Below are 26,624 nucleotides of genomic sequence, written 5' to 3'. Positions count from 1 at the left end.
TTCCTGCTCGGGAACCCTCGAGAACTTGTCTCTCCTGTGTACGCCGCGACAACGATAACTAGACTTTTTAATAGCTTAATAACGACCGAAGATATTCGCGACGAGTTAACGGGAAACGAGAGGCCCGCGTATCGTGTTGGTTCCACCCTTTCTCTCGTTACGAGCCATCGAAATTTATCAGCTCGTTTCGCCAGCTTTCGCGTGTTCCGTTCTACGAACTTTTTACCCCGTTATCAACGTCCGTCCTGTTTGACCGTGAAACAAGATTTTGCAGCCTAAAATTCGACGTGCTCTCTATTTAATTTCGTACCATCATTCTACGCGCAGGAAGCGAATCTTCGCAGCAACTGTGAGTTAACAACCGGGGGTGGAAGGTTCCTTCCAAATTCGCGCGACAAAAGCGCCCTCGGCAAACGAGGCGGGATATAATTGCGTGATATTAACGCAAGCACAAAGATTCCCGATGTTGTTTCAGCGATAACGACGCTAATAGGGCTGCGATAAACGCGGGAACACCGTGATGCGAGTTCATTACAACGGAATCGAAGCAAGACCGAGGCGGTGCTGTGAGATGGTAAGACGCGAAGAGGTAGAGGGTAACACGGATACCTCGAGAACGAGAAAGATGAAGGAGAAAGTATTAATAAAACGTTGCAAAACTAAAGAGAAACGGAGAGAGAAGCGTTGGAAAGAGAACGCGGGCAAGCGGATCGAGAAAGAAATTCTTATTGCCTGGCAAGTCCGGCTTTTCCGCAATATACAGCACAGGTGTACCGAATGTGTACACCCCATCCCACCCTCTGTCGTACACGCTCTCGTCTGTAAGGGTAGAAACAGCCCCGTGCACGCATGGTCAGGACCGTATTCTGTCTAGCGAAGCCCCATTACTCTTTGCTCTTGTTTCGCTTGCCTCCCCTTAATATCTACCATTTTTAATACGATACACTGGACACATTCTTTCTGACAAAAGAAAAACGAAAGAACAAAATAAAATTATCGTTTTCACGACCCGATACGTGTTCCCTTGCCGGGTGGTCATTCGAACGTACAACTCTTGATAAAACAGTCGGACAACCCCACACCACTGCAACCTCTACTTACAATAACAAGGTATACAGCATCGAGCAAGGCGATCGTGATGGAAAATATAAAACGCTGCGGCGAGCGGGACGCGTAAAAATACACGAGTCGTTTTATAGACATAAAGCCCCGTTGTAAAATTCAACGGAAACGGTAATCGATTAAATGAACCTCACGAGAGACGGCCGTGTATAGCCGCGGAGCCTAAAGCTCGCCAAGCTTCGTGGTCTATAACGTCTAATGACTCTATAACCTGGTTTATTCCTCTGAAAACCAAGCCATCCGTGAGAAACCGGTAAACCAGTTTTCCGCGAACATCGCGCCACGGTGTGTAAATCATCGACCATCTTCTATCTCCGATAACCCCGCTGGGGACCACCGAATAGGAGACGGAACTTCTATCAAAGGGTCACCGATGATCCAATTTCAACGATCTCGAAGGCTTTCAGAGGGCCAGCTTCTAGTTCGAATCGGGGATGCATCCACAAATGATGTAGAATCGGATACGACGCGAATATCATGGTCAGATTTCTCGAGAAGGAACACCAAACTCAAGGGTTAATTTCACCCAGAAATCTTTCAAACAAACCAACTCGTTTCTCTACCAATTGTCTAAATCCGAATGGTACGCGCAACGTTGCATGAACTCCCCATTAAAATCTACCCGTTTCTCCTGCCGGCAGTGTGTATTTGTTATTTCCTGGCTGGAAAAATCCTGCTGAGCTGCGGAGTATTTCCTTTCGAGTCCTCGTCCAGGCCAGAGAGAAAGGGGGAGAATGAGAAAAATGGAAAGAGAACGCGAGTGTTTCCTCCGTCGTTCCTTTTTCCACGGGGTGGGTGAGCAGCGCATCGTACACGAGAAAGACGGAACGAGGAGAGTCGAGGAAAGAGAGAAAGGGTGAGAGAGTACTAGCTGGCTGGCTGGCTGGCTGGCTGGCTGGCTGGCGGGAGAGAGGAGCCCGAGAGGCGACAGGGGGTAGACCGACGTTCCTGGGGGTGGAGGCGCAGGAGGCAACGTGGCGTATTGATCGAGTGGCTCTCGCGTCGGCCACCACCACTTTCGAGTCACCCTGTATAGGTAAGCGTCTGCGTTCGTGTTTCTATAGACGAGGATTTCGTGCGTGTGTCGTCGCTCCATCGCATCGTTCGAATGTATGCTCGCGCCACGCCACCGAGCAACTGTTTATGCATCCATCGTAGACGGTCTAATTAAAAAAAATTGATTTCACCGAAATTTCGACCGAAGACGATGATAGAAATAACGAAAAAATTCTCAACGCGTTTATCATCGTGTCAAAGATACAGGGCGACTTACGTAGACATCGAATGAAACATTTTAACCCTTTACTACGCTCGGTGTATTTCAACGCGACATTCATAGCCTGCTCGACCTGCCATTTCAACTTGCGTGGGTGTTCGTAATAACCGTCCGAAAATCTATTCCACCCGCTGTTTATACGCGAGAAATACTGTTACTCGGAAGTTACTGGAGACGCGATACAGGTATGTATACATAACTTTTTTTCTGTCTAGCGGTGTCAAACGTACTGTCAAGATGATTTGGTCGAAATTTTGTTCCGTGGCCAAAAGAAGTCTCACTGCTTTATTTCAGGTGAAATCGACCAGGTCTTCGAAACGCTGGCTCGCAATTTATCTACATCAGTTGTTGATGTTTGTCAACCCCTGAGTCAGACAGTACAGAACGTTTCCCTTCCGTACGGACGGATATAGTAGTTCCGCGCGCGTATACGCGGTGCACGAAACTGTGCGCGGGTGCTTTGCGTGTGGAGGGCAAGAGGCAATGGTCAGAAAATAACTCAGTCGGTCTGTTCCCATGTGCGCAGGTTATTCGTGTGCGTGCGCGCCATGGGCGCTGAAAACACCGTGATCTATGGTAGGTGCATCCCACGAATAACGCGATGACACTTGGCCTGGAAAATCTCCGGGAGCATGTCCGCGTGGACGCACAGAATTTCCCATGTACATTTATCCGCGAAACATCGATGAAAAGTGCTCGCGGATCCGCGTTACGCGTAAAATTGAAGGAAAATTCTGACAGAACAGATCTATCGTACGAATAAATTGTAGGAACACGCTGCGATCAATTTTATGAATCACATCCGCGATTGCAGTAACTTTATTGTCCAGAGAAGCTATAGCTGTATCGTCTTTACCTTTTATTCGCGCCCGAAGGACCAATCCCATTGAGAAAGAACAAGCATCGTCGAGAAATGCATAGAGATTCGATGATCTATACGATGCGGGTTGGTCTTTTGAACCGTTCAGAAATCTATGGTCGACAAATGAAACAGTGAAATATGGAGTTTACGGTATATTCTAAAGTTTCCACGCAACCGCAGGAATAGTATCCTTTTTTCTGGACGGACAGGACACGAAGACTCTTCCGCATTTCATTTTCAACCCGGTGGCTCCCGTGGGCGTTGTAAACGCACGCCTCGCGTCGGTGCATCACCATTGGAAAAACTACACCCTTGCGTTTCTGTCTCGCCCCGATTCGGTTTCCAACTAACGAGAGACTGACTCCGGTCTCTGCATGAGCACGTAACGACGCTCAACTGAACGTATAGCCGGTAAAAATTCTACCTCGAGGAACAATCTTGTTATCGCGACCATCTGTATCAATCGGAATTAAAACGCAACAAATACACCCATCGATTTTTCGTGTGAATGCAAAGAATCGAATGTTGCGATCGTTCGTGGAGGTTTCGACGAAACTATAGAGAACTGGCATGGCTTCTGGAAAGACTAGAGAGGGTAATTCGTCCGTGAGAAAGGGTGGACCAACGCCACCGTCAGCTTCATCCCCGCCAGCCGTTCATCGAAGGGGAGGCCAAGGCGCTCGATATCAAATCGTCGAAAAACCATTGTGAAAATATCGAGGAATGTACCAAACGGCACGAAATACGTTGATCCATAAAATCTAACGGTCCGGAAACTGCGTTTAATCGGCGCTGACGATACCGTAATCGATCCTATCGCGAGCAGAAAATTCATAAATTTCTTCATAGGCGAAACAACACGAAATTTTAGTAGGTACAAAGTTAACGGAAACCTGGTTGATTAAGCGCAAACAGCGTGATTACCATATTCGGTGAAAATTCAAACCGGTCGGGAGAAAGATGCAGCACGGGATTAAAAATTTGTACCGTTCGCGAGGATACGCACACGTACGCAAGCAGTAGCGTTGCTCACGTAAACGCAACTCTCTTTCGCGGCTGCGGAGAGACATTTTTCTCGTGGCATCCCTGTGTATGCATTATGCATGCCCGGTTGGATGCCGCAGACTCTTTACGCGGCGAGAATTTGGAATCTTTCGCTGCTAAAATTCTTCTCGCTACGGGAAGAGGTTTTCCCGCGGATCTTCGAAGCCACTATAGATATCGTTCCGTTTGATCCTATAGCTTTAAAAAAAAAAAAAGAAAAACTTGATTCGCCCTGTTAAATAACTACCTACGTTAACATTGAAATTCTACATTTTCACCTGTCTCCGAATCAAATAATTGCAACACGCAATTTCGTTAGCCTAGCATTGTTTCCGAGCGGTGCGCGGAATGAAAAATACGCTCCGAATTGGCAGCTTGGAATTGTCGCAGGGCCGTGATACGAGAATGAGGTGCCCCGCGCACTCGAAACGTCATATTCGAGCACGGTCGAGCAGTTTCTGTACCAGACACACGGGACCTGTTGCTGTCGAGTTTACGGTGTTTTTACGAGCGACGTTACAGCCACCCCTGAGTACGGGGGCTGAACACACCCTCCCCGCAGAAACGATATCCCTCTTCTCATTGCCCAGCACCTATGCGAACGGTTAGTACGAGAAAAAAAGAAGGACAGAAACTGAAACGACTATCTGTATACTTCTCCCCTTTCGGGATGATGCTCTCTTTTTTTTTTATATCTCCGGTTGGAAGCAAACGATCCTGTACCAGAATAATGATTCCGATCATTGTTCGCCGATGAAATCACGCGTCAAGGATCAAGGTAAATTTCACGAACACAACCACCCAACGGGAAGTTCTGATTTCGAGTCAATTGGGATGTACAGTAAACCCTTGATGAGTGTTGGAAGACTCCTCGGCACTGACAAGAGGTACTCAGGTGCAATGCTGATTTTTTAATAAGCACATATGGCCATTGATTTATGAAATTTGTAATGCTCAGTTCCAAGGAGACTTCGAACACTCAAGATTTACTGTATGGTACGGTGATATCACCGGGATAGAACACTCGATGTAGATAATATAATGTAGCCTCTCTGGATTAACTTCGCGCAGGAACTTCGACCATCCGAGATCGGTTTTCGGAAAGATACATCGACCGCGAAGAATTTCGACGGAGCACTCGATGGAGTTCGCGAGGGAAAAGTCGAAGAGTCGACGAGGCTGACTTCCGGCGGCGAGACAGCGTCGCGTATACGAAGGAGGGTAGCTAGAAACAAGCGGTAAGTTTAGCGAGAGTCGTGAAAGTTTCTGGACGTCGCCGGCGCTAGCTCTACGAAAGTTTCCAACTACCGAGTTTTGTCTCGCGCAATTAGAAGTTCCCTGTATTATTCATAGCTAACGCTGCACTCCCTCCCCTCGCTCCGTGTTTCCCCTCCTCCTTTCATGGTCTCGGTTTCTTCTTCTGGCTGTTCAAGCTCGGTCGCAGGTTGCCTCTCCTCGGCACTGGATACGTCGCGACTGGGCCGCTTCTTCGTAACGCGCAAAACTCAAAGACCACCACCGAGAGAGAGAGAGAGAGAGAGAGAGAGGCGCGAGTCGCGCACGGTTCATGAATTTTAATGAAATCTCGAGCCAGAGATGGAAGCTCCTTCGTGTTTCGCCCTGTCCTTCTACATCCTCTCCTTTTTCTCTTGTGTTCGCGCGCGTACACAGCTGCCGCCTGTTGGTATTTTCCGTTCGGATCTATGCTACTTGCGCGTCGATCGATATTCACCGCCGAATCGCCTATGTAAATAATTAAATCCTCGCGAATAAGTTGCGTTCCCGTATGAAGCAATAGATACTTCCCAAGTATCCAAGTTATCTTGACTGAGGAGTAACCGATGACTCGAAATCGCTGATGAAACTATGTAACAGCTCTTCGTTAACCCTTTTGGTACGGCGTCGGTGCATTACATCGACTCTCATACTTCCACTTGGATGCACTTGTACGTTAAATGTAGATATGAAAAATATCTCAAAGTTTGGTTCATTAACGGATTATAATAATGTATGTGACGCCACATACCACCGGTCAAATGGGAAGAAACGAAAAACTTGCGCCGTCTATTAAGGGTTAAACGATACTGTAGGTAAATGATCGCGTCGGTGAAAAGACGAACCCTCGCGATACCGTTCGATCGTTTAATATCAGAGCAAGGCATCGTGACAGTAAAATTGCAACACCGTACCTGTTTTACTAGACGTGCGCGCGCGAGTAATTCATCTCACGATAAAATTATCCTGATACGATAGACGTACGATGTTCGGCTCAAGGACAAGCTGCCACTCTCTTGTCATCTTCTACACTGACGGATTCGAAATGGAATTAAATTAATGATAACGATTGCGGCTGTACGAACGGCACGTAATAACCGACGCGTGTATACGATCACCATAGGACACGTCGGTTCGAGTGGCGAGAGTAAGGATGTCGCGTGTCTTGCCGTTTCGTACGCGAAAAACAAGACTCAATGATACTTACTTCATGCCAACGAGTACACAGTTATTGGTATCCCCAGGGGTGGCATGCCATTCACCCGTCACCTTGAATCTAACCCCTCGACGTACGCATCGGCTCGATGGAAAACGGCGACTCCTCTATTCTCTATGGCAAAACCGTCAATTTCACATCGCATCAATTTCCACGATATTTTACCGAGAGTCACTTGCAGGGGTTTCCCGGCCAATCATGAAACTCCTTACAAAAAGAATAGACTTTGGCCAAAGACGACGACGACGACAGGTGAGGAGAAACTGATTAGAACCCGAACCGGCGAAGACGATGAATCGAAGAAAAAAGACGCAAGGTTAGATTCCATCGGGAACGAAAACGGCCTAACGATCCACGGTACGAGCTTCTCCTCGCCCCATGCAATCTCCATAGAATTACCATACGATTAAGAGAATACCGGCCCCCGGTGTACGTACACCGTAGCGAACGCTGGCCCTCGAGAGTCTTCCAATTAGCCTCTCGAAAGATCGTTCTTCTCTCGTCTATATAGATCGCGGCGAAGTTACCAAGGAGGACATAAGATCTCGGATATACGCGAGACCAGATAATCAGGATAAACGCAAACGTAGGGGCTCTCGTAAAAAGTCGACTCCCCGCGACTGGAGTCGTATTTTCTTCCGAGTAACACGGCTCTCCTCTCTCTCTCTCTCTCTCTCGCTCTCTCTTACGGCGGGCTTTTTCCTGGGCGTTGCGCAATGTAACAACGTGTCTCCGAAGAAATTGCCAAGAACCACTCGCGCGTTATCGGGGTTTCTCGACCCCGGTCGAAAAACCTTCGTCGGCCGTGCACGGTGGATTAATTATCGCCGATAAAAACCGGAGTTCGGAGGACTCGGGATGCGTGTGGGCCCACCAGGCTGTCCTGAACGTACGCAGGCGCGTGTAAAGCACGTGAGAGCACGTACACGCGAACAGGAAGACTGTATATCGCGGCGTCGTGGTGGACATGGCGGTCCTACTCCTACCCCTTCTAACTCGCCGTTCTCCGTTCTTCTTTCTCCGGCTTTCCCCCTCTCTTTCTCTCTGTCTTTCGGTTTACGAGCTTATTTTACTGGATTTTTATGATATAACGTACCCGCACCTAGCTCCGGCCCGAAGTTTATAGGTTTGCGAGATTTTATCGTGGCGTAACGTATGGTTTGTTAAATCGACCCCCTACGCCACACACGCGTGCTCACCGATTCACGTACGGGCGAACTCGCGAACACGCACGACGGATTCCACAAAGGGGCCTCTCCTCTTGCCGGTAGATATTTATCGCACGGTACGACGACCCAAGTGGATTGCTTGTTTATTTTTCGAAATCTTTCGAGCTTTCGTACGGTCTCTCGGTTTGCCCGTTGGGCCTCCCAGTCGTCTTCGAAATCTTGATTGTCCACGTACTCCGGACAAAAGTATCACTTTTCGCACCTCGTTGTATAAATTCGACGAGTATATTCTCGTTTCATAGATAATTCGAGCAAGTCATTTAAGGATTCCTTTGATTCGATATCGACAATTGTTACAAGGAGACCAGTTGCACGATTTTGTATGTTATAATGCCGGAATAGGTTAATTGTATTTTCTGCCGCGTGTTCTAGAATCAAGATCGATACCGACCAGAACGCAAAGGGTAAAGGGATATCTTCCTGCGAGGGCGATGACCATAACGACGACTTCCGGTCAGTAACTCCGCACAATTAAAGCGACTTAAGTGCAATTCCGTTAACGGGACAGCAGTGTAACTGTCGTGTACAACTTGACAGCACAATGCCCGCTCGGTCTCTTGGACTCTTTTGTTCGCCGTACCATTAACTCCGCTCGGTACGCGTATTCCTACATTTTCAGTTAGGCGATACTCTTCGCCGACAAGTCGGTGCTTACGAGCACAAGACGCTACGTCGGGCGCTCGATCGAGAATAGTTTAACGAAAGGTTGTTCCAGAAATATCAAAGATACAAGGTTGCCTCGCGCGCCCACGTATTTTTGGATTTTCCGTTTTGCTCGTTCGACTTGCTTTCCGAACAATAACGCCTACGTCAGTCCGTGTTCACGCGCGTAACGCGTATCTTATCTGTGAGCAGACGCTACCGTAATAGTATTACTCGATAATGCAGTAAGTTTTTATCTTTACCTATAAATATACAATGTACTGGAGCAAGGATATCGAAACAGCGTTTAACGTAGTTGGATAAGTTTCTACTTTCTGCATACTCTTTTTCAAATTAACGCCTCGATACTGCAAAACACTTTCGAACAGCAACGATCGAGACTCCACCGATATGTATTCTATACGTTTGAAAATATTCGACGGCGTCTGACCATGTGGAGTTTCTTGAACGGGAGGAGCTACCGGTCAAACGGCGAAGCTTCTTCAGTCGCCACGAAAATTGCTACGAAACTCGAGTGTGGCAAGTAAAAGCTCTCACCTAGTCAGTACCCATGAGTATACGACACCAGTGCACGGTGCAACCTTAAAAACTTTTCGTAATAAATCAGCGCACAATACGACAGGCTGGAATCGGACAAATCTCGTTAGTCGAGTCGAAGAAGTTTGAATCTCAAGAGAGAGCAGAAAGGCCGGTTCACCTTGGTTGCTGGAACCCCATCTGCATGCGGGGACCGCGGATGAAAAAGAGGGAGAAGAAAAAGAAAAGAAAAACGAAAGAGAAGACCCGACAGGCGGAGGAGGAAAAGAAGGGGCAGAAGCTGAAAGCAGAAGAAGAAGAAGAAGAAGAAGAAGAAGAAAAGGAAATCGAAGCTAGGGGAACGACATTCCAACTGGGGTCGGGATGAGAAGCGTCATCTCCTGGAAAACGGTCGCTACCTTTGTATATACCTTTTGCCAACGATACAGCCCACGTCAAATCGTTGTACCAAACTCACGAATGAAACTATCATATTTCGTTTTTCCAGTACAACACCGTCGTATGTCTCTCGAGGAAATAAAAATCTAGAATTAATCCATGAAAATAAGTAGGGGCACGATCCCTTCAAAATTTCACCGACCGCGTTATAAATTGGATTGTAATCAAATATCGAAATCGATTGAACGTGGCTGTATTTTAATCTCGACAACACGGATACAAATTCCGTAAATCATATTACAGGGAATCGTGCGTTAAATCATAATGCACGAGATGTACTGCATCAAACAAGTAAATTACATTATTAATTCCTCGAGCACGATGCTTCAGTTAGTATCCGTATCTGTGCACGAAGAAGCACTGCGGTTTCATTAATATGATTGCTAGTAATTGCAACTGATTGAGCGTGTGCCCACTAATTTTAGTAGAAGGATGACTCCCAAAACGAGAAAATATCCTGCTACGCTAGGTGTTGATACGCATTAAAAAAATGTGTCAATTTTGAATGTTGGCTCGCCATTGCGTAGCGTAGCGAGTCTCGCGTGCAGAATCGCATGAGACAAACAAATATGCGGAGAGTTGCGCAAGCCTTAAGTAAAGTGAGCGCAGTCTAATTGACATACAACATGCATTTTACTCTTAGGAAAACACAACGCTCATTAGGAAAATTGTATAGCGAACCGCTAATTATTTTTCAAATGTATCAATGAAAAGTAAACACGCGAAACGGCTTCGCAAAGTGGAATTGATGTTAGTCAAATGCGGGTATGGATTCGTCTAGTTTCGAAGTACGAAATCGGAAGTAACGCGATGCCATGCCTGTCGGTTTAATTGAATGATGATAAATCGAAAGAAATAGAGAAAAAGTTGTCGAAAGCGTGGGACGACACAGAACCAATCGAACCTCATTTCGAAATTCGCGTATGTTACACGCGTTGACAAACAATAAATAAAGTTAACTACGAATCGGACAACCGACCGAGTGATCGATACCCCATCGCCTAATCATTACAAAATCATGACAGACTACCTACTCAAGCAAATTATCTCTATCAAATTTTGGACTTTTGTGTGACGATAGAAGAGTGAAAACGTCCCTTGATGCCTGGGGGTTGTAATTTAATTTTAGCGTTTCTCAAATCAATGACAACTCGCAGAGAGTAACAGGGTGAGACTCTAGCGAGGCAAGAATATTTTTAGGAGGAAGCGGTATGTGGCAGTGACGATTATACCCCCGCTGCGAAGGACTATCCAGAGAAAAGATCTCTGAGCGACGGGGCAGAAGAAAAAACGGATTAGGGGTTGGTCGAAAAAGGTGGGTTCGAGAAATCCCGCGGATTTCGAGCTCTTTCGTCCCTTCTCTTTCTTCCTCGTTGGTCCACCAATCGGGATCCTCGTGCGTCCCATGGGAAATCGGTCTAAACGGGGTTGTCCAAAACAGGTTTTCAAAGATCACCGCGTTTCGAGGAGTAGCTGTTTCGGATGACCGTGACAAATCGTCGTCGCTTCGAGACTATCAATCACAATGCGAGATATTCAAATGGGAGAATAGTTCATTAAAAATACATCTATCCCGTGGCAGAGGAGACGAACGATTCGTTTATCAGACTTCGAAATTCGAACTGTTTTAGGTATAAGAAAGAACGAAAGAAACGCTACAAGGTGTAAACGCGGAAACACTCGTCCCCGTAATAAAATTCAAACGTAACATTGGTAATGATAGCGCAAGCTGCCGCCGCCACGTTTATCGGTGGCAAATAAAGAGAAAGGAAAAAATTGTCGAATAGGGAGAAATCTGAGTCGGTACGGCCCTGATCCGAAGTTATCCGAGCTCCACGAGAGAGCCGATTATATTAAATGGCTGGTAAAACGGTCTGCTTAACATAGCGTTTATCTGCTCCTCTTGGTTTTAGTACTTTTTCACTGCCTCGTCAGCCATTGCCCATAAACTCTACTACAAACCTTGCCTCTTTTTCTCTTTTCATCCCCCGCCGCTTGCTCTCCGTTACCCTATACATTTTTCTCTGTACCCTCGTCTGACCTACGCGAACGAACATCCACATTCACACCCAACCACCCATGTGCCCAGACGAGGAACGCGTCTGTATACTTAGCGCGACTCATAAAGAATACAGAACCATTAAAAGCGACTCATCCCCTTGAGTGCGCTCATCATACTTCGACGCCTTTTTTGTTTACGTAAATCCTCTTTACACTCCCGACTCTGTTTCACTTTCTTTATGCCAGACGCCGAATGAACTCTTTCACGAGTACGATTAAAGTTTGCCATTCAAGCGTGGATTTCGCCTTGAGCTTTCCGTAGTGTATCACACCGACGTCAAATTCATTCCCGGTTATCCGATGAAAATCAACCGGAAGATAAAATTGAAGTTTCGAAGAATTATGAAACGCGCTTAAAAAGTTTCCTCTACGGGCTCACTTAAAAAAAGAATAGGTTTTTAGGGTTATTCTAGAGGAAAAAGGGCATCGTTTTCGCGACGATGGGAAGAAGAAGTGGGGGTGGTTTGCCTCCCTTTCGAATTTTTATCGGAGAGACATATACAACGGACGCTGTACGTGGAATGTCGTCGACGTCGAACCCTCGACCAGCACAATACCACCCTTGTCGCGAGAAAGGAGACTAGCTGGCCGATGGTGAGCGCCGGAGGGGAACAAGAGAGAGAAAAATGTGTGTAGGATATACACATATACTTATGGCGGAACGACGTGAAAGAGGGTGGCTTAGCATGAGGGGCGTGGTGGCCCCACCACCCCCATCAAACGACCAGGCAGAAACTACTTTTGGGGTAGCCGACCCACACACCTCCTTCTCTCCACCTCAGCCCCCCCTTTGCCCGTTGTCGGTTCGAACCGAGCCAAGCCAGCCATCGAGCCAGCCAGCCACCCCTCGCACCCGAAAAATAATTGCGCGTTTCGTGGTCTCTTGATCCGCGCGTAAAAGTAATCCAAACATCGCATAAAAATTATGTTTACGAGTTTCGAATGGGCGCAGGGGTCGACCCTGCACCACACGCTGAAAACGTATCAACAGCCTCTCTCTTCTCTCGATAGAGGTTAGATAGGGATCTCTTGTTCTAGGAATTTCTTGAATTGTTTAGAACGGCTCGTATGCTAGAGGCGGCTGGTTCACGCGAGTTACGAGGTGATCGTCCGTATTTTTATGGAGTGTTTCCTCTTATCTATTCGGCGTCTATTTAATCGGTAGTCGTTTATCGTGACTTTTTGGAGATGATGACTGCAGATACGACAATTTGATTATCGTGTCGCTTGTTGCGAACACAATAAACAACAACAGACGTGACAATTCATTCTAGAAAACAGGTCGAATTAAATGTGATTTGTCTTGCGTTGTTCATTTGTTTTTTCCAGTAAAAATCAGACTGTTGTCAGCTCACGCGGTACGCTTTCAAGCACGTTTTATGAAACGTAGAGCGGACGTTTAAAAACTTTCATTAATTCTTAAGCAGCCATAACATAAACTGTAGATTTCTAGTAAACCGACGTATCTTAATTTATAGGATACGTACGTAGCATACCGGTAAATACTGAAGTATGTACAATTTGTGACGCATAGTCACGTGAGCATCAGAACCGCCTTGTCATACCGTGCCGGATTAAGTAAGAAAGTATGAGTCGATAAAACTCACCTGTTTTCTCTTTGATTTCACAGAGGACCGAAAACAGGGCAGGCTTCATTCTATGGCAATTCAGGGTGTGCTTCCTGGAGAGAAAAAAAGAAAAAGAAAAAACTTGAGTCAGACGTTGGGCTTGTTCTCTATTGAAAATCTCTGCCGCGTTATAGGTTTCACGATAACGAAACGTGTATCCGAAAATAACATTAATCCACGGACGGCGTGTTTGCACGTAAGACGCGATGAACGTTTTGGCAAACGTTGGACGATCATGGACCAATAATGCGAAGATAAACGCGGCCTTATCGTCGTACTATACTCGTACGCTTATATACAACCTGCGTTACAGCTTGTCATTACTAGTACACGTACCACACCCGTTATTTAACAGTTTAACCGGCGATAGAAAATCTTGAAAGGTCTCGTAAAAATAATGATTACTTTCCCCAGGGACAAAACTGTGCCGCGAGATACTCAAGAGCGATCAACATAACCTGTTTTCATCGCAGTTATCTATTGGTATTAAGAAACGTAAACTAGAGCTAGAGACAAATTCGAATGATCGCAGAAAGTAACACGAGAAAAAGTATCAGGAAAGGAAATGTTTAAACGAGAAACGATTCTTGAAAAAATAAAACGCGTAACAATTCCTATGAGCAACGATACATCGGTAGTAAAAAATGGCGGCTGATCGGATCTCGAATAGGATCTACCTCGCTTGCGCCTCGTCCAAGCTCTGATCAGTGATGTTCATAATTTGTTGAAGGATTTCACCGATGTCCTGTTTCCTGGCTTCAACAGCCTGATCAGGACCTTGTGTCGCGGTCCCATCGACGGGTCCCATGCTTCCGTACCCAGCGGTATTTTGAGCCCCTTGGCCCTGATTACCTCCCATCAAACCAACACCTGATCCACCGTGTTGCAGCATCCTGCCAGTTTCATCCATCAACTGTGGACTACACCACTGAAAATATTATCTGCGGCCTCCAAATTTCTCCTATTTTTCGTTTTCCCTTTTTCTTCGCTGACGACGCAACAACGAATTTGTTTACACAGTAGACAACACTCGCGGACTACGGTCTATCGTATACCAGATGTCGCGGAAAAACACGACCATACAAACAATCGTCCCGCTCTTTCACTTCAAAACGACGTCTCCTTGTATCTCGAGTAAAATACGTTTGCATACACGTGCTCTTTCTCTCTCTCACTCGTGCAACAATTCATATATGGAAGCCCGGGCAGCAGGCGTGCACTTGTAAAAATATAATCTCTCGTAAATAATGCGTATCGAGTAATCCTTCGAAACGATCCACGACGACAGGGTATTCCCAAACCGCGCGGTACGATCGAATCGCTTGGAGGTTATGCCGCCGTGGCCTTTGTCTCTTACGTATCTCGTTCAGCGTTTTAACTCGCTCTCGCTTCTCTTTCTTGATCTCTATCTCTCTCTTACTCCCTCGTTTGCTCTTTCTTCTCTCCCTCTCTCTCTCTCTTCCCCTCTCACTCTGTCTCACTGACTCTCTCGATGCCCTTCGGACCCTTTATTTCTATTTCTGCCACTTTTTCCTATTTTTTCTACCTTGTCGCAGGAACGTTCCACGGTGCGCTTCTAGTAATTGGTTACTAGTTTTGGTATACACAACTACAAGAGGATGATGAAAATGGTGCAGCTTCGGCAGCTTTAAACTTGACGGATTGTCGGGTTTTACGTATACGCGGTTGAGTCGACGGTCGGCGTCGCGGCCGGCCCACATGCACTCTCCTTTCACTTGGTCGTTCCTCCGCTCGGCAAGGATACGTCGTGGAAGCTGAGGAAAATCGGCGTTCTTCGAGCCATCCGCGCACGGACGTCACACACCAACTCTCCCTCCGCCTTACAAGGCAACGCGCGGACCGACCGTTTCTGTCGCTCTTTTCACTCTTCTCGGCCGCGAGCGACTGCTACGCTGCTGATGCACACGCGTGTATGTGTGTCCGTGTATGCACCGAGTGCCTGGTATGCGAGCGTGCGTGCGCCAATCGGCGGCCATAACAGCCGCCTCGACCAATCAGAACCACCGATTCATTTCTGTTCTTCTCCAACCAGAGGATTCCCCTCGTTCTCTCTCACGTGTATTGTCCGCGTGCGCATCCACTTTATTTACGATGCGACCTCGCTGCTTTTCCTAGGCGCGTTCTCCTTAACCTGTATCGCGGATCCTTTAAATTTCTACAGATTTTGATAAAAATTCAAACTAACTATTCTTTGAAGACACTACCCATAAATCCAACTACAAGCTTGCAAAAATACTCTTCAAATAAAGCGACGCCTTTTACCTCGTATTTCGACAGGCGCAAACTCCGCCCATTCTTCCGACTTCTTTTTTTTTCATCACTATTAACGTTTATTCGTAGTCGTTTACATCTATACTGTGCAAATTCTTAGTCAAAAAATGTTCAGAACCGAACGTTTAACTGTAATCTTGGCTACTTGAACTCCGTGCAGATAAAACGAACAGACTTCGTGCTTGAGAAATGTAAATTACGACCGAACCAATGCGCATGTTCGTCGCAAAAATATGGCTGCGGTATCAGCCATTTTTACGACGCGGGAAAACATAAATGTTCAATTTCGACTTCGAGGAAAAATCGTACCAAACTATTTTACGCTCAAAATTAAGTACTTAAAGGCTTTACGTGTTATGTCAATCGTTTTATTTTCATTTTGTTTTGTACTACAAAATGAGATTGACTGTTTTTATACGAAAATTGATATTTATTCATAAGAGATATATTACACTTGTAGCATAAATAATCATTTTTATCTAAGAGAATTATTATCGTTATGTTGATAACCTTTTAATTATATTGGTTCCAATATTTAATAATTTCATAAATTTTTGACAGGATTTGGTGACACATTCAGTGACATCTACATTGCTCTCTTGATTAATTTAACCTCACTATGAAAAGTAGAAAACTGCACGCCAATCTAGTTTTTGAGATTTCAATAAATGTACAGTATATATATACACGCGTCGTTAAGTTAATCTAAAAAATATGTACCTGCTATTAATTTATTGAAGCAACATTCATACTAAAGTTTGTAAAGTACATATGTAATCAGATTCAAATAGCGAACATGCTGCGCCTTCAATAACTATAACCGTACTATGAATGGTGGAAACGCGGCAATTTATGTACAATAATAAGGAAATAATAATTCTAATATATACAAATATAAAATTGAGAAGTAGTTCATACAAACATGGATTACGCAAAATATTATGATAAAAGAAGTGATTCTTATGTTGTACATTTTCCGAATCATAAAGGATTGAGTTTGGACGAACTTAAAGAAACGTTTTCTGTATACGGCATAGTTTCGTCTATATCTGATCGTGGAAATCAATTCGGATTATGTTTTGTGTATTATAAACATCTAGAAGATACTATTCGTTGTATTGATGGTTTCCAAAATCACAGCTACATTAAAATATTACCACACAAAAATAAAAATAAGACCGTAATTAACGAACAGGAGAAGAAGACACAAATGAAGAATAACAGTAACTGTACTCATAGATCTAGCAATCAATTTCAGAAAAATAGATTTTCTGAACAAAGCGACCAAAGAGATTCGTCATCTGATACAGGAAACTCGTTCCGTGCAACAAAGCAAAACATATTTAAGAATAATGCAACAGACTATGGAGAATCATCTGATACAAGTTTGCATAGTTTAAGAAGTACCAATGATGATAATATTAAAACGTCATCACCTTTAAGACATCAACTGCACTTTCAGAAGCTAAAAAGAATCGGATCGAATACTTCAATTTCTTCAAAACCTGATAAAGAGAGTTCAGTGATAACGAATTTTTTCAAAGAAAGTGAAATTCCATCCTTGATCTATAATGATCAGAAACTTACTATGCATAATACAATACATTCTACATTAAATACAGCAGTTATTCCAGCTCATGAAGTGATTGTAGCTAATGTCCATCCCAGTTTAGGGATACATTATATATTGCATCTTTTTGAAAAGTATAAGCCAATATCTGCATCTCTTATGATAACAGTGCCAAAAACTGAAATTAGATATTGCCATGTTTATTTTCAAACACCTGGGGATGCATTGGCAATTGAGCAAGCATTTGACATGTACTTGTTGCATGGATACTATTTAATTGTTTTGAGATCAGACATGTTACTGAAGGTTGCCCTTTCAATATAATTGTACCTTAATTTTACACACTACTTTTAGCAAACTTTCCAATGTCACTTTTATTTTTATTGTATTGTATTGACATTTAAATAATTGTTAGTACTTGGATAATATATTTTTTAACTGTATTTCCATTAGTTACTGTTGTACATTCAGGGTTTTATATTTAATAGCAGCAGCAATAATAAGAATAATTGTACATACTTTCTACAATATTTTTGAAAATAATACGTTAGCAATCAAATGAGTTTGTAACAGTACATTTCATAAAACAATCTACTAAGGATTGACCACATTTTTTAGAATTGTTATGTATAACAGTTTTTATTAATGAAATATAAATTTAAGTATTTTTGACTAAAAATTCTGTAGGTAGTTTTAATACTTAAGTTTAAGTTAAGTATAATATTTAATGTTGAGTGTAATATCTTTATAATTGAAATACAGATTTTTACTAAGTGGAACAGAATACATCGAGTGCTCTTGGTCGCGGTGTTTTCAACGAATGTTCAAATTTTTATACCAAATACAATACAGTTAATATAACACGCTAGCGGTATCTATGGCGAAGCAGCCAACTTACTGTCAATTGCAACTATATGTATATGTATATACATACTGTCGCTAGTCGCTAGATAGCACCTTCGGGTCCTGGAGATGCCAGTTTCATTAAAACAAGTACATACTAATTTAATAATTAAACAAGTCACAACTAATAATTGTTAATGTATAAATCAACTCATACTGTATAATATTATACTTTTATAGTGTTTGTAAGTTGCAAAGTTCCTTGTGTTTTTGAGTTTGCGCGGTAGATTATAGTTCCTAACCTTTGTGACATGCTGTTGAGTTTTTGAAAACTGACAACGTGTTTGTGTCTTGCTGTTTTGTAAACCTGTGTTTTATTTACATTCTGGTAATCACGCACGTGTTTCCTGAGAAATATGCAGTTAAAAATGTCAAAACCATTTAACAAGAATTTTGTCAAGCAGCTACTGCAACACGAAAATCAATTTATTACACAAATTTTTTCAACAACACTGTTACCTACATCAAAGCCAGGTACATATATAAGAAAAAAAATAACGTTCGAAAAATTTATAATAGGTACAGTAATGATAAACAAAATACATGTGAATTTCAGATGAAGAAAGTAAATTAGTAAGACATAATGCAAAGGCAATGTTAAAAGGTTGGTTCTCAGTAATATTTGTGTAGTGCATATACCTATGTTTCTTATTTTCAAATTTGCATGTCTTCTACTACAGGCAAAGTTTATCTTCATTCTACTGGAGAAACTAAGAGAGCAAATACATTTGAAGAGCTACACACTAAACTTGAAGGGTTAAAAAATGTGAAAAAATTAGGATATAAGGATAAACAGTTGAAGAAGAATTTGAAAAATAAAATGAAAAAGATTTCAAAGAAAGAAGAACGTTTGAAGCAAAAAAAGTTAGCCAGGATAGAGCAAAATTCAACAGAGGGATCTAAGATTAAAAAGGAAGATGGTGAGGTACCGAAGGTTCCTAGACCAAAGCCTGTATTTAATTCAGAAGGCAAAATGGTATTTAGTAAGTTTGATTTTTCGGAAATTGGAACTAAAAAGAAACCTCCCAAAAGTGTAAAAGATCCAAAGAAAATTTTACTTCAACTGAAACAGAAGAAGGATAAGTTAAAGGAAATGGAGCAGTTGGGTGAAATAGAAAAAGCGCAAGAAATTAAAGAGAAGGACTCATGGAAGTCTGTATTAGCTAAAGCCAGTGGAGAAAAAGTAAGCAGAAAAATTTGTTAAGCCTATAATTATTCATAATTTCATTTTGACATATTTAAAACCTTATAATCTGTTACTTTTGCAGATAAAAGACGATCCTGATTTACTTAAACGAACAATAAATAGAAAAGAGCAGAAAAAGAAACACAGTGTAAAGAAATGGGAGTCTAGATTAGAAAATGTACAAAAAGGAATTCGAGAAAGGCAGGACAAGAGACAAGACAATATCATGAAAAGGAAAAAAGATAAAAAGTTAAATAAGTTGAAGAAGTCTGCTAAAATGGGAAGAGTGATACCTGGTTTCTAAATGTGTAGAAAACTGAGTAAAGTCAATTCTTTTGGAAGATTTTACGCATATTTTGCTCTTTTTACTGTGCAGAATAATTTACTAAATTTGTTGTGTGAAAGACCTTGAATAATGTATGTTGTGGGAAGAAAAGTGAGCGTATACATGGTTTAGCAGAAACAAACTTGTGTAAAGCTATGTCTTGTTATACATACAATAGATTATAGAAGCAGTTTGTAGTGTAATACTAAATTATAAAAGATAGAATATTATTGCAATTAGTTTATATTTGATATGTACATGTTGACCATTTTTAATCACGAAAATGCGCAATGCAATAATAAACTGTGTAAATGTGCGTATGTTTTCAAACTGGGCAGTGCTTTTGCATATGCGATACAATTGTTCATAATGCTTTATTTACACAGTTTGATTTTTGTTTGTACACGATGTTAACAAATTCATATTTACATTAATATATACATTCTCAGCGGACACGTATATTATCTCGTTAAATAAATGTCGTCGTGTAAAAAGCAGGTTGTCTATGGCGTGCCATAGAAGTGTATCAGTAAAAAATGTAGTTCGTCGCAATTTTCGTTACATTTGCGAGTCTTATTTATACAGTTTTATCGCTTCTTCTTTAATGTCTTTATTGTTTAAATCAGTTCATGCTGTGGCACTTCTTATGGTATAACTTTGCGGTCTTGAAGTCGAATAAGATAAGGTCCCGTTGTCAATTTTTCGTAATGAACTCATTTATTCAACGTTCTTAGTAGATGATTGGTAAATCGAGGACGAGAGCTTCGATATAGCCGCCCTCTTCAACCTCCTGTTAGGTATCTCCAAGTGCGGAAGACACGGCATTGGCGTGAGTCAATGCCGTCCATAATGGGCTGTGATCTACGGGCAATGGCACCGCCGATTTTGATGGTCGGGGAGACCTAAAAAAAATAAGACAAATAATCACTTTACAACGGTGTCTTCCTCCTACCAAATGTTTAATTAATGACAAAACGCGATTCAGCGTCGGCAATATAGGAACTGTTCAGAGTAGGTATAGTTAATCGAGAAATTCCTTTCGAAGCTAACAAACCGACAGACGGAAACCTAGTTTCCTCGACATTCTACATACATTTTTGAAGAATTAATTACTAATGTTAGCGATATATAAAAATACGATTTACGGGTATCAGGGATGAGCAAAAATTCAACCTGGGCGGTACCAAAGCTGGATGCTAATCTGGACTACTAAGTTCCAGTGCGGTGCTCTGTTCAGGATCCGATCTTTCCTCGACAACCGTATCCAATTCCAGCGATGGAAAGGCTCGAGATCCTCGATCGCTTCGTAACGATACTGCTCTCGTCGCGCGATCAATTCCAACTGTTACATACAAATGAAATTGTAATGCATTGTAGAAATAACATAAGTTCTTTCTTACTTCAGAAAACTCTGAACCATCAAGCAAGTCCGCTGATAAAAGCGCGAAAACGTATGCAGCAGGAGTACTAATTGCACCTTAATGTATGTATACATATATGTAAACAGGTTATATGTATATTTAAAACTGTTCATCCGATATAGTAGTTAATATATAGTTGTACGCAGAATTGATTTAAATATGTTACCAGGCTTGCGGAGCAAATACTTCGAGTTCAGTTACATGCGAATTACGATATTAATAATTTATTCATGCTTTTGCATCGAGAGCCGTGCCAAGATGTGGCGAACCTGCATATACCTACATACATATGTACTCGAGGATTAAATTAAAACTAAAAACGCATTTTGATTGCAGCTTGCAGATCACAAGTATCGATTTCAGAACGAATCGTTTCTATCGTTAGTTCTTTTCGCGTTCCTTTCAGGTTTCCGCGAAACTTTAATTAAATTCTACGTTACGTAAGTATGCAACGGTAGCAGTGGCGGCGGCGGTGGCAAATGATTGCGCATTAAGTAAAACGAATTGCGTTGTTCTCAGAAAATTCTAACGTCTCTAAAGACGAAATCAGGCAACAATCAGGATAAAATTTTTTACCTAAATCCTCTTTAGATGCTGCGCTTGACGGAATAATAAAATAATGGATATGTATTTTAGTTCGGACGTCTTCGAAGGAGTTATTGTATTAATTTTCGTTATTTGAACTCATTTAACTAGTTATTCAACTAATATATTCTTCGACTTTTTATAAATTGAGTCAATGGCAAAAGTACAAATACACATTCTCTTTCTTGCCTCTGTTTCAGAACAGTTTCGCGTTAATCAGAATCTTCACCCTCGTGTGCGCTCGGCAGTAACCAAAGTGATATCTACCATTTATCAAATTTCCAGACCCGTAAATCTACGAGCTCTAGGACTACGGTAAATTGTAGCCGTACGTACGAAAATCTTTTACACAGCTGACTTTATTTATCCCTGAATAATACACAACCTTGACGACGAATATTATTACATTTATACTGTAGTATGTATAATTGGAAATAAGAAGTTCATCCTGACAATGTTTCCTCCTGTCTGCCCCCATAAACGATCGAACTATAATATAAAGACAACCGGACCCTGAAAAGTACAGATATTCGGAATTTATGTGAAACCGATAATTATTTTCGCACAGCTGTCTTTTACTTTCTCAAGGTATTGTACTTTGATGAAGATTAAACATTTTTATCGAAAGGTATTGTCGTGTGCACAAGAATCGCGACGTCTGGATTCTAAGCATTCTGGAAACTGCATGAACTCGAATATTCAGGCCAACGTTCAATCTGTTTTAATGTCTCTTCCCTTCTATTTAATGTACACACATACATACGTATACTCATGCATATACTTGTACGTATGTATATCGTAGCCCGTGCTTACGCTTATCCAAATATGTACGTGTGTATACGTTCCATTTACAAAACTGTATCCCTGCGTGTATGAATTTGTATGCATTTGAACGTACAGATGTAGGTGAGTACGTATTCGGTGTTTCTAGATAGAAAAGCGACCACGGACGGAAGCCCACTGTGGTTGTTAAAGAGGGCGGAATTGCTCAAATATAAATGTCCCGTGACCTCTATCCATTTTCGTCATACAATCCGTCCATTTCCCTTAAAGATGTTCATATTTTAATTACGAGTTTAACTCCAACAGTCCAGGATGGATGAACTGCCCTTTTTAAAACAGAAGGCGCGCGTTTGAAGTACACCGGGGATAAAATTTCAGCCAGAAATGTTTCGGTCTAAAACTTGTCTGAAATTTTATTGTTACGCTTGGACGACTTTGAGCGTTCGTTAAGTATTAAATAATCAGACAAGGAAATATTGGCAGTTGATTGAAGTTACCCTGAAAACTCACCTAAACGATGAACCGGGCTAAATCGAACAAGACTCAAAGCACCATGATCCAGATCACAGTTTCTCCTTCTGGCTCGTTCTCTCGCGAGCTTTGCTCGCCTCCTCAGGCAACAGATGACCATAAGCGCCAATATCGGGAATCCCAGAATGCACGATACTATTGGAATAATGATACTCTCTGGAGTTACTGGAAAATAAGGTAAAATATTTTTAATCGTAAATCTGGAGTCCTCATGATTTGAAAAGCTTGCGAATTAACGAAGTCCATTGAATTTTCATTGATAGATCAGCCGATTATCAGAATACTGTACGTGATTAGCGAGGGAACTTAATTACGATCCAATTGTTCAAGTTCTTTCAAAGGTAATTGAATATGTTATTAAAAAATTGTATTACCGTGATCTCACCTGTCGGATACACTAAAATGGTTGGTCTCTTAGACTGCGGTATCGTCGGCATCGTTGGTCGACCTGCTCTTATCTCAACCGACATTTTTCTTTCAAACTGAAACAAAATCAGTACCTCGGAACAAGCATTCACATCTGTGCTACATCGTAATTTAAAAAACTCGTATAAGAGCGACGGTCGAGTCGTGTGCCATTCGTGTTTCAATTACAGGATCCTCGTTGCTCTATTTTTTGGCCCCTCTATTTTCGCTTTCCCTTCGAAAAAAACATCCTGCTCACTGTTCCCGTTATCCGTCACGATTCATTTCTCACGGTACAAAAGTCATAGCCGCCGCTGGCGCAGCCCGGTTTTCTAATTTTCCTCTGTTCTTTTCACTCTTTAATCTGAGACTACCACACCCAGCAATGCCAGACTTTAACTTCCATTCTGAAATTTTTTACCGTGCCAATTACACTGCTTCGCAATTTTCTCGCGGGTCTCCATCTATGTCAACGCAATGCACGCTTCAATAACGTTCGATTCGACGAAAACATATTTACAATTATAATACCTGTGCTACGAAAAATAGAAAATGTTGAGTCGATTTTTTCTCGCGACCCTGACCGTGCTGAATTCGTATCCTCCGGTATGATCAAGTCAGTTAGAAGAATGGGTATGTAACGCGTGGATGGGCAAATATTGTAAACAAAAGTGTTCCAGTACACTTAGAAGGCACGTAGCCTTATCTTTCCGCCGCGGTCGCCTCCACTCTTTTCTCCTTTCTCCACTCTTCGGAAAGCAATAACGTTAGACATGCCATCCCGGTGTGAATATTGGGGAAAATCGGAAAGTGCTATTTGCGTGCGAGGAGTCGAAGATCCCTAGAATCTTCTCGTTCCTGAATTCTTTTTGGAATTGCAGGAGGACTTAATTTCCTTCGGGGATCGGCCCAAAGAACGAATTTAATTTTACTCCTGCACGCGAATCTACTTGCGTGGTATAGACTGCGAAAAGCATACCTATGTACACGATCTCGGCCATTGAACATTTATGCTGTTTATTTTACTACGTACATGTGTTGAAACATTTTTTTCTTCCGTTTTTCAGATGGAAATATTCTGGATAAAAGACGGCTACCTACGAGGGCGACCGGTGAGTCTTCAATGGATCTTCTAGGTAAGCGGACATCTGCTCTTATCTTTTCTATTATTTGCAAAATGTGAAAAGCTAACCTTTCGGAATGTCTTCCAAGAGTATTCGAAAAGAAATTTAAATTAATAGAGAAACAGCTTAACCTTCGGTCGCTCTGTTAATTCCAGTACAACATATTATAATCTTGTTCGAATCGGGAGGCTCATTTCGTTAAGTACAGTCGAGCTTAATTCCGTAACCGATACGACGCGACAGAGGGAGCTCGTTATCCCTCGAAACGGCTCGGAGGACAGTCTTGTTTCCAAGCGGCGCGGCGGCAAATATTCGTATCTTCTCCTTCCTTTTAGTCCTCATCTATTTTTTGCTTCTACAGGCTCGCCGAATATTGCCCCTATAAATTGGCCTACATACGCGTCCTCGCTCGAAAGAGCCAGTTCGAACACGAGCCCCCTGGGAACTCCGACGTCGAAGTAGGGGTGCCGTTATCGTACCTCAAAGGGACGGCTCCCAAGCAGCAAACAATTTTCAGTATTCTAGTCGAGTTTCGTCTTTGTTTCTGATTCCCTCTCTCTCTCTATCTCGCTACGAGATCACTTTATCTATCGAACGTCAGAAATATGAAAATAGTTTGACCCGATTTTTCATCAAACCTTCCGTGTATATTTCCGTCTCTATCGAGAACTCATCGTTCTCGAGCACGAGTCTGTTCTCCGTTTTCAATCGGTAGACTGGTGACAATTAAAAATGCACACGGAAACTTGTTGACCCGAGGGGACATTGAACAGGCAGTCTTGGAATCCGTCCGATGTATCGGTTACGAATATGTAGGCACATACAGAATGTATATACGACGAACGAGTATTCTGCGGTGTGCGTGACTTTCCCGGCATACCACAGAAATTTAACATCGTTCCCAGCCTGATCCGTGGTTTCGCGATGTCTTTGCGTAAAGTGGGTCGTTCAATTTTCAGCGAGACGCTATTTCCGCCGGAACTTATTACAGAAGAATATTCAGAGAAGTTTGCGTATCTATTCCGCGACTACTTGAGACGCGATTTATTCAAACGAAACGTCCGAAAATTCGATTTGTCGTGAGGTATATGTATATCTATCGATTTTCACAGCCGACGTGCTGTTCTCGCGATGCATTTCCCATTTTCTGAAGAAAAACGATCTTATAGCAGAGTGGTGTATTAGTCAGCATATTCGTGCATCTTGCCTGGAAGCTGCATTTGCATTATCCATGAGTTACTTTTACCTTATCGTCGCCGCAGAAGAGCGCCCCGAGGTGTCCGATTATTTTCCGCTTGGCGGTTCATTTTCGTGGATTCGTTGCGTCACAGGGAGAACGGGGGTGACGCGAATACCACGTTTAAACATCGTTATCCACGGTATCGGCGTTGCGAATTAACATGTTCGGGTCTTAAACACAATTTCGTGAACGTGTTTCTGCCACCGAAGTTCCGTTCAGGCTAGAATTCGTGCACTAATCTGGATACTCTCGGGCTGAATACACGTATACGTGAATAACGTTCGTAACACAAAGCTTCTGGCAAATTCCCAAACTGTGCACACGTATGCATGCATCCATACCCATGTACGTAGGTATGTACCTACTCCGGAAGAAACAGCAAGCTTTGTCTCGTTTTTCTCTGAACCGTGCTCAGATCGTTCGAACCATTTCAACCTATTCTACCGCGATGCTGAATTGAAAACCAAAAACCTATACGTACATAGAACGTTCTGCAGATAGAATCACGCTGGTATTTTATTTTCTAAATAGAACGGATAGAAGACATGACTTTTCGCAAGTGAAACTTCTCTTCGCTATTGCGTCGCGAATAAAGCTTTCTTCGCCTTCTTTCTGTTGCGATTCACATTTTGTTTTTATCTTTCGTTAAATCAGACTTTTGCGAAACTTTATCTTTGACTTACAGATGAGGCCTAAGGTGAAGTAAATTCGCGATTTCAAGCTGTACGTTGCTTAAAAGTCCGCCGCGATCAATGTTTCGGATAGCCCGAAAATAGTCTCGATCGGGGTGCTGTTGATGGTCCTTCGTGTGTCCTCGCTTTAGGCCGTAATTAAAATTTTCTTTATTGGTAATATTACCGAAGCTATCGTGCAGACACGTGAAAAGCATGGAACTTTGCTTGTTCCTT

At 42.5% G+C, this 26,624-nt stretch overlaps 4 protein-coding genes across 7 annotated transcripts in view; 2 read left to right on the top strand and 2 right to left on the bottom strand.

The window, feature by feature from the left end:
• Positions 1-14,789, bottom strand: part of LOC107186440 (homeobox protein extradenticle) — a 37,897-nt gene extending 23,108 nt beyond the window's left edge. For all 4 annotated transcript variants that reach the window (XM_015574302.1, XM_015574298.1, XM_015574300.1 and 1 more), the window contains exons 1-2: positions 14,029-14,789; positions 13,331-13,404 (exon numbers count right to left, since the gene is read on the bottom strand). In XM_015574302.1, coding sequence (XP_015429788.1) covers positions 13,331-13,404; positions 14,029-14,261 — 307 coding nt within the window. In that variant the 5' untranslated portion in view covers positions 14,262-14,789. The remainder of the gene's footprint in view (positions 1-13,330; positions 13,405-14,028) is intronic.
• Positions 14,790-16,565: 1,776 nt separating this feature from the next.
• On the top strand, positions 16,566-17,552 carry LOC107186420. Its single transcript, XM_015574280.1, has one exon. The coding sequence runs from the start codon at positions 16,566-16,568 to the stop codon at positions 17,535-17,537; it is 972 nt and encodes a 323-aa protein (XP_015429766.1). The 3' UTR covers positions 17,538-17,552.
• An 863-nt stretch (positions 17,553-18,415) lies between these two features.
• On the top strand, positions 18,416-19,766 carry LOC107186433 (surfeit locus protein 6 homolog). Its single transcript, XM_015574292.1, has 4 exons — positions 18,416-18,590; positions 18,673-18,720; positions 18,797-19,299; positions 19,385-19,766. Exons 1-4 carry the CDS (start codon positions 18,473-18,475, stop codon positions 19,604-19,606), a joined length of 891 nt encoding a protein of 296 aa, XP_015429778.1. The 5' UTR covers positions 18,416-18,472; the 3' UTR covers positions 19,607-19,766.
• Positions 19,767-20,295: 529 nt separating this feature from the next.
• On the bottom strand, positions 20,296-23,417 carry LOC107186435. Its single transcript, XM_015574294.1, has 5 exons — positions 23,333-23,417; positions 22,927-23,112; positions 21,625-21,642; positions 20,801-20,969; positions 20,296-20,529 (listed from the first exon to the last, which is right to left on the bottom strand). Exons 1-4 carry the CDS (start codon positions 23,415-23,417, stop codon positions 20,824-20,826), a joined length of 435 nt encoding a protein of 144 aa, XP_015429780.1. The 3' UTR covers positions 20,296-20,529; positions 20,801-20,823.
• Positions 23,418-26,624: the final 3,207 nt, after the last annotated feature.

The sequence above is a fragment of the Dufourea novaeangliae genome, unplaced genomic scaffold (assembly GCF_001272555.1).
Source record: "Dufourea novaeangliae isolate 0120121106 unplaced genomic scaffold, ASM127255v1 scaffold88, whole genome shotgun sequence".
In the NCBI taxonomy this organism is placed as follows: Eukaryota; Metazoa; Arthropoda; class Insecta; order Hymenoptera; family Halictidae; genus Dufourea; species Dufourea novaeangliae.
The sequence above is the reverse complement of the archived record's forward strand: the minus strand, read 5'-3'. Positions and strand labels throughout refer to the sequence as shown.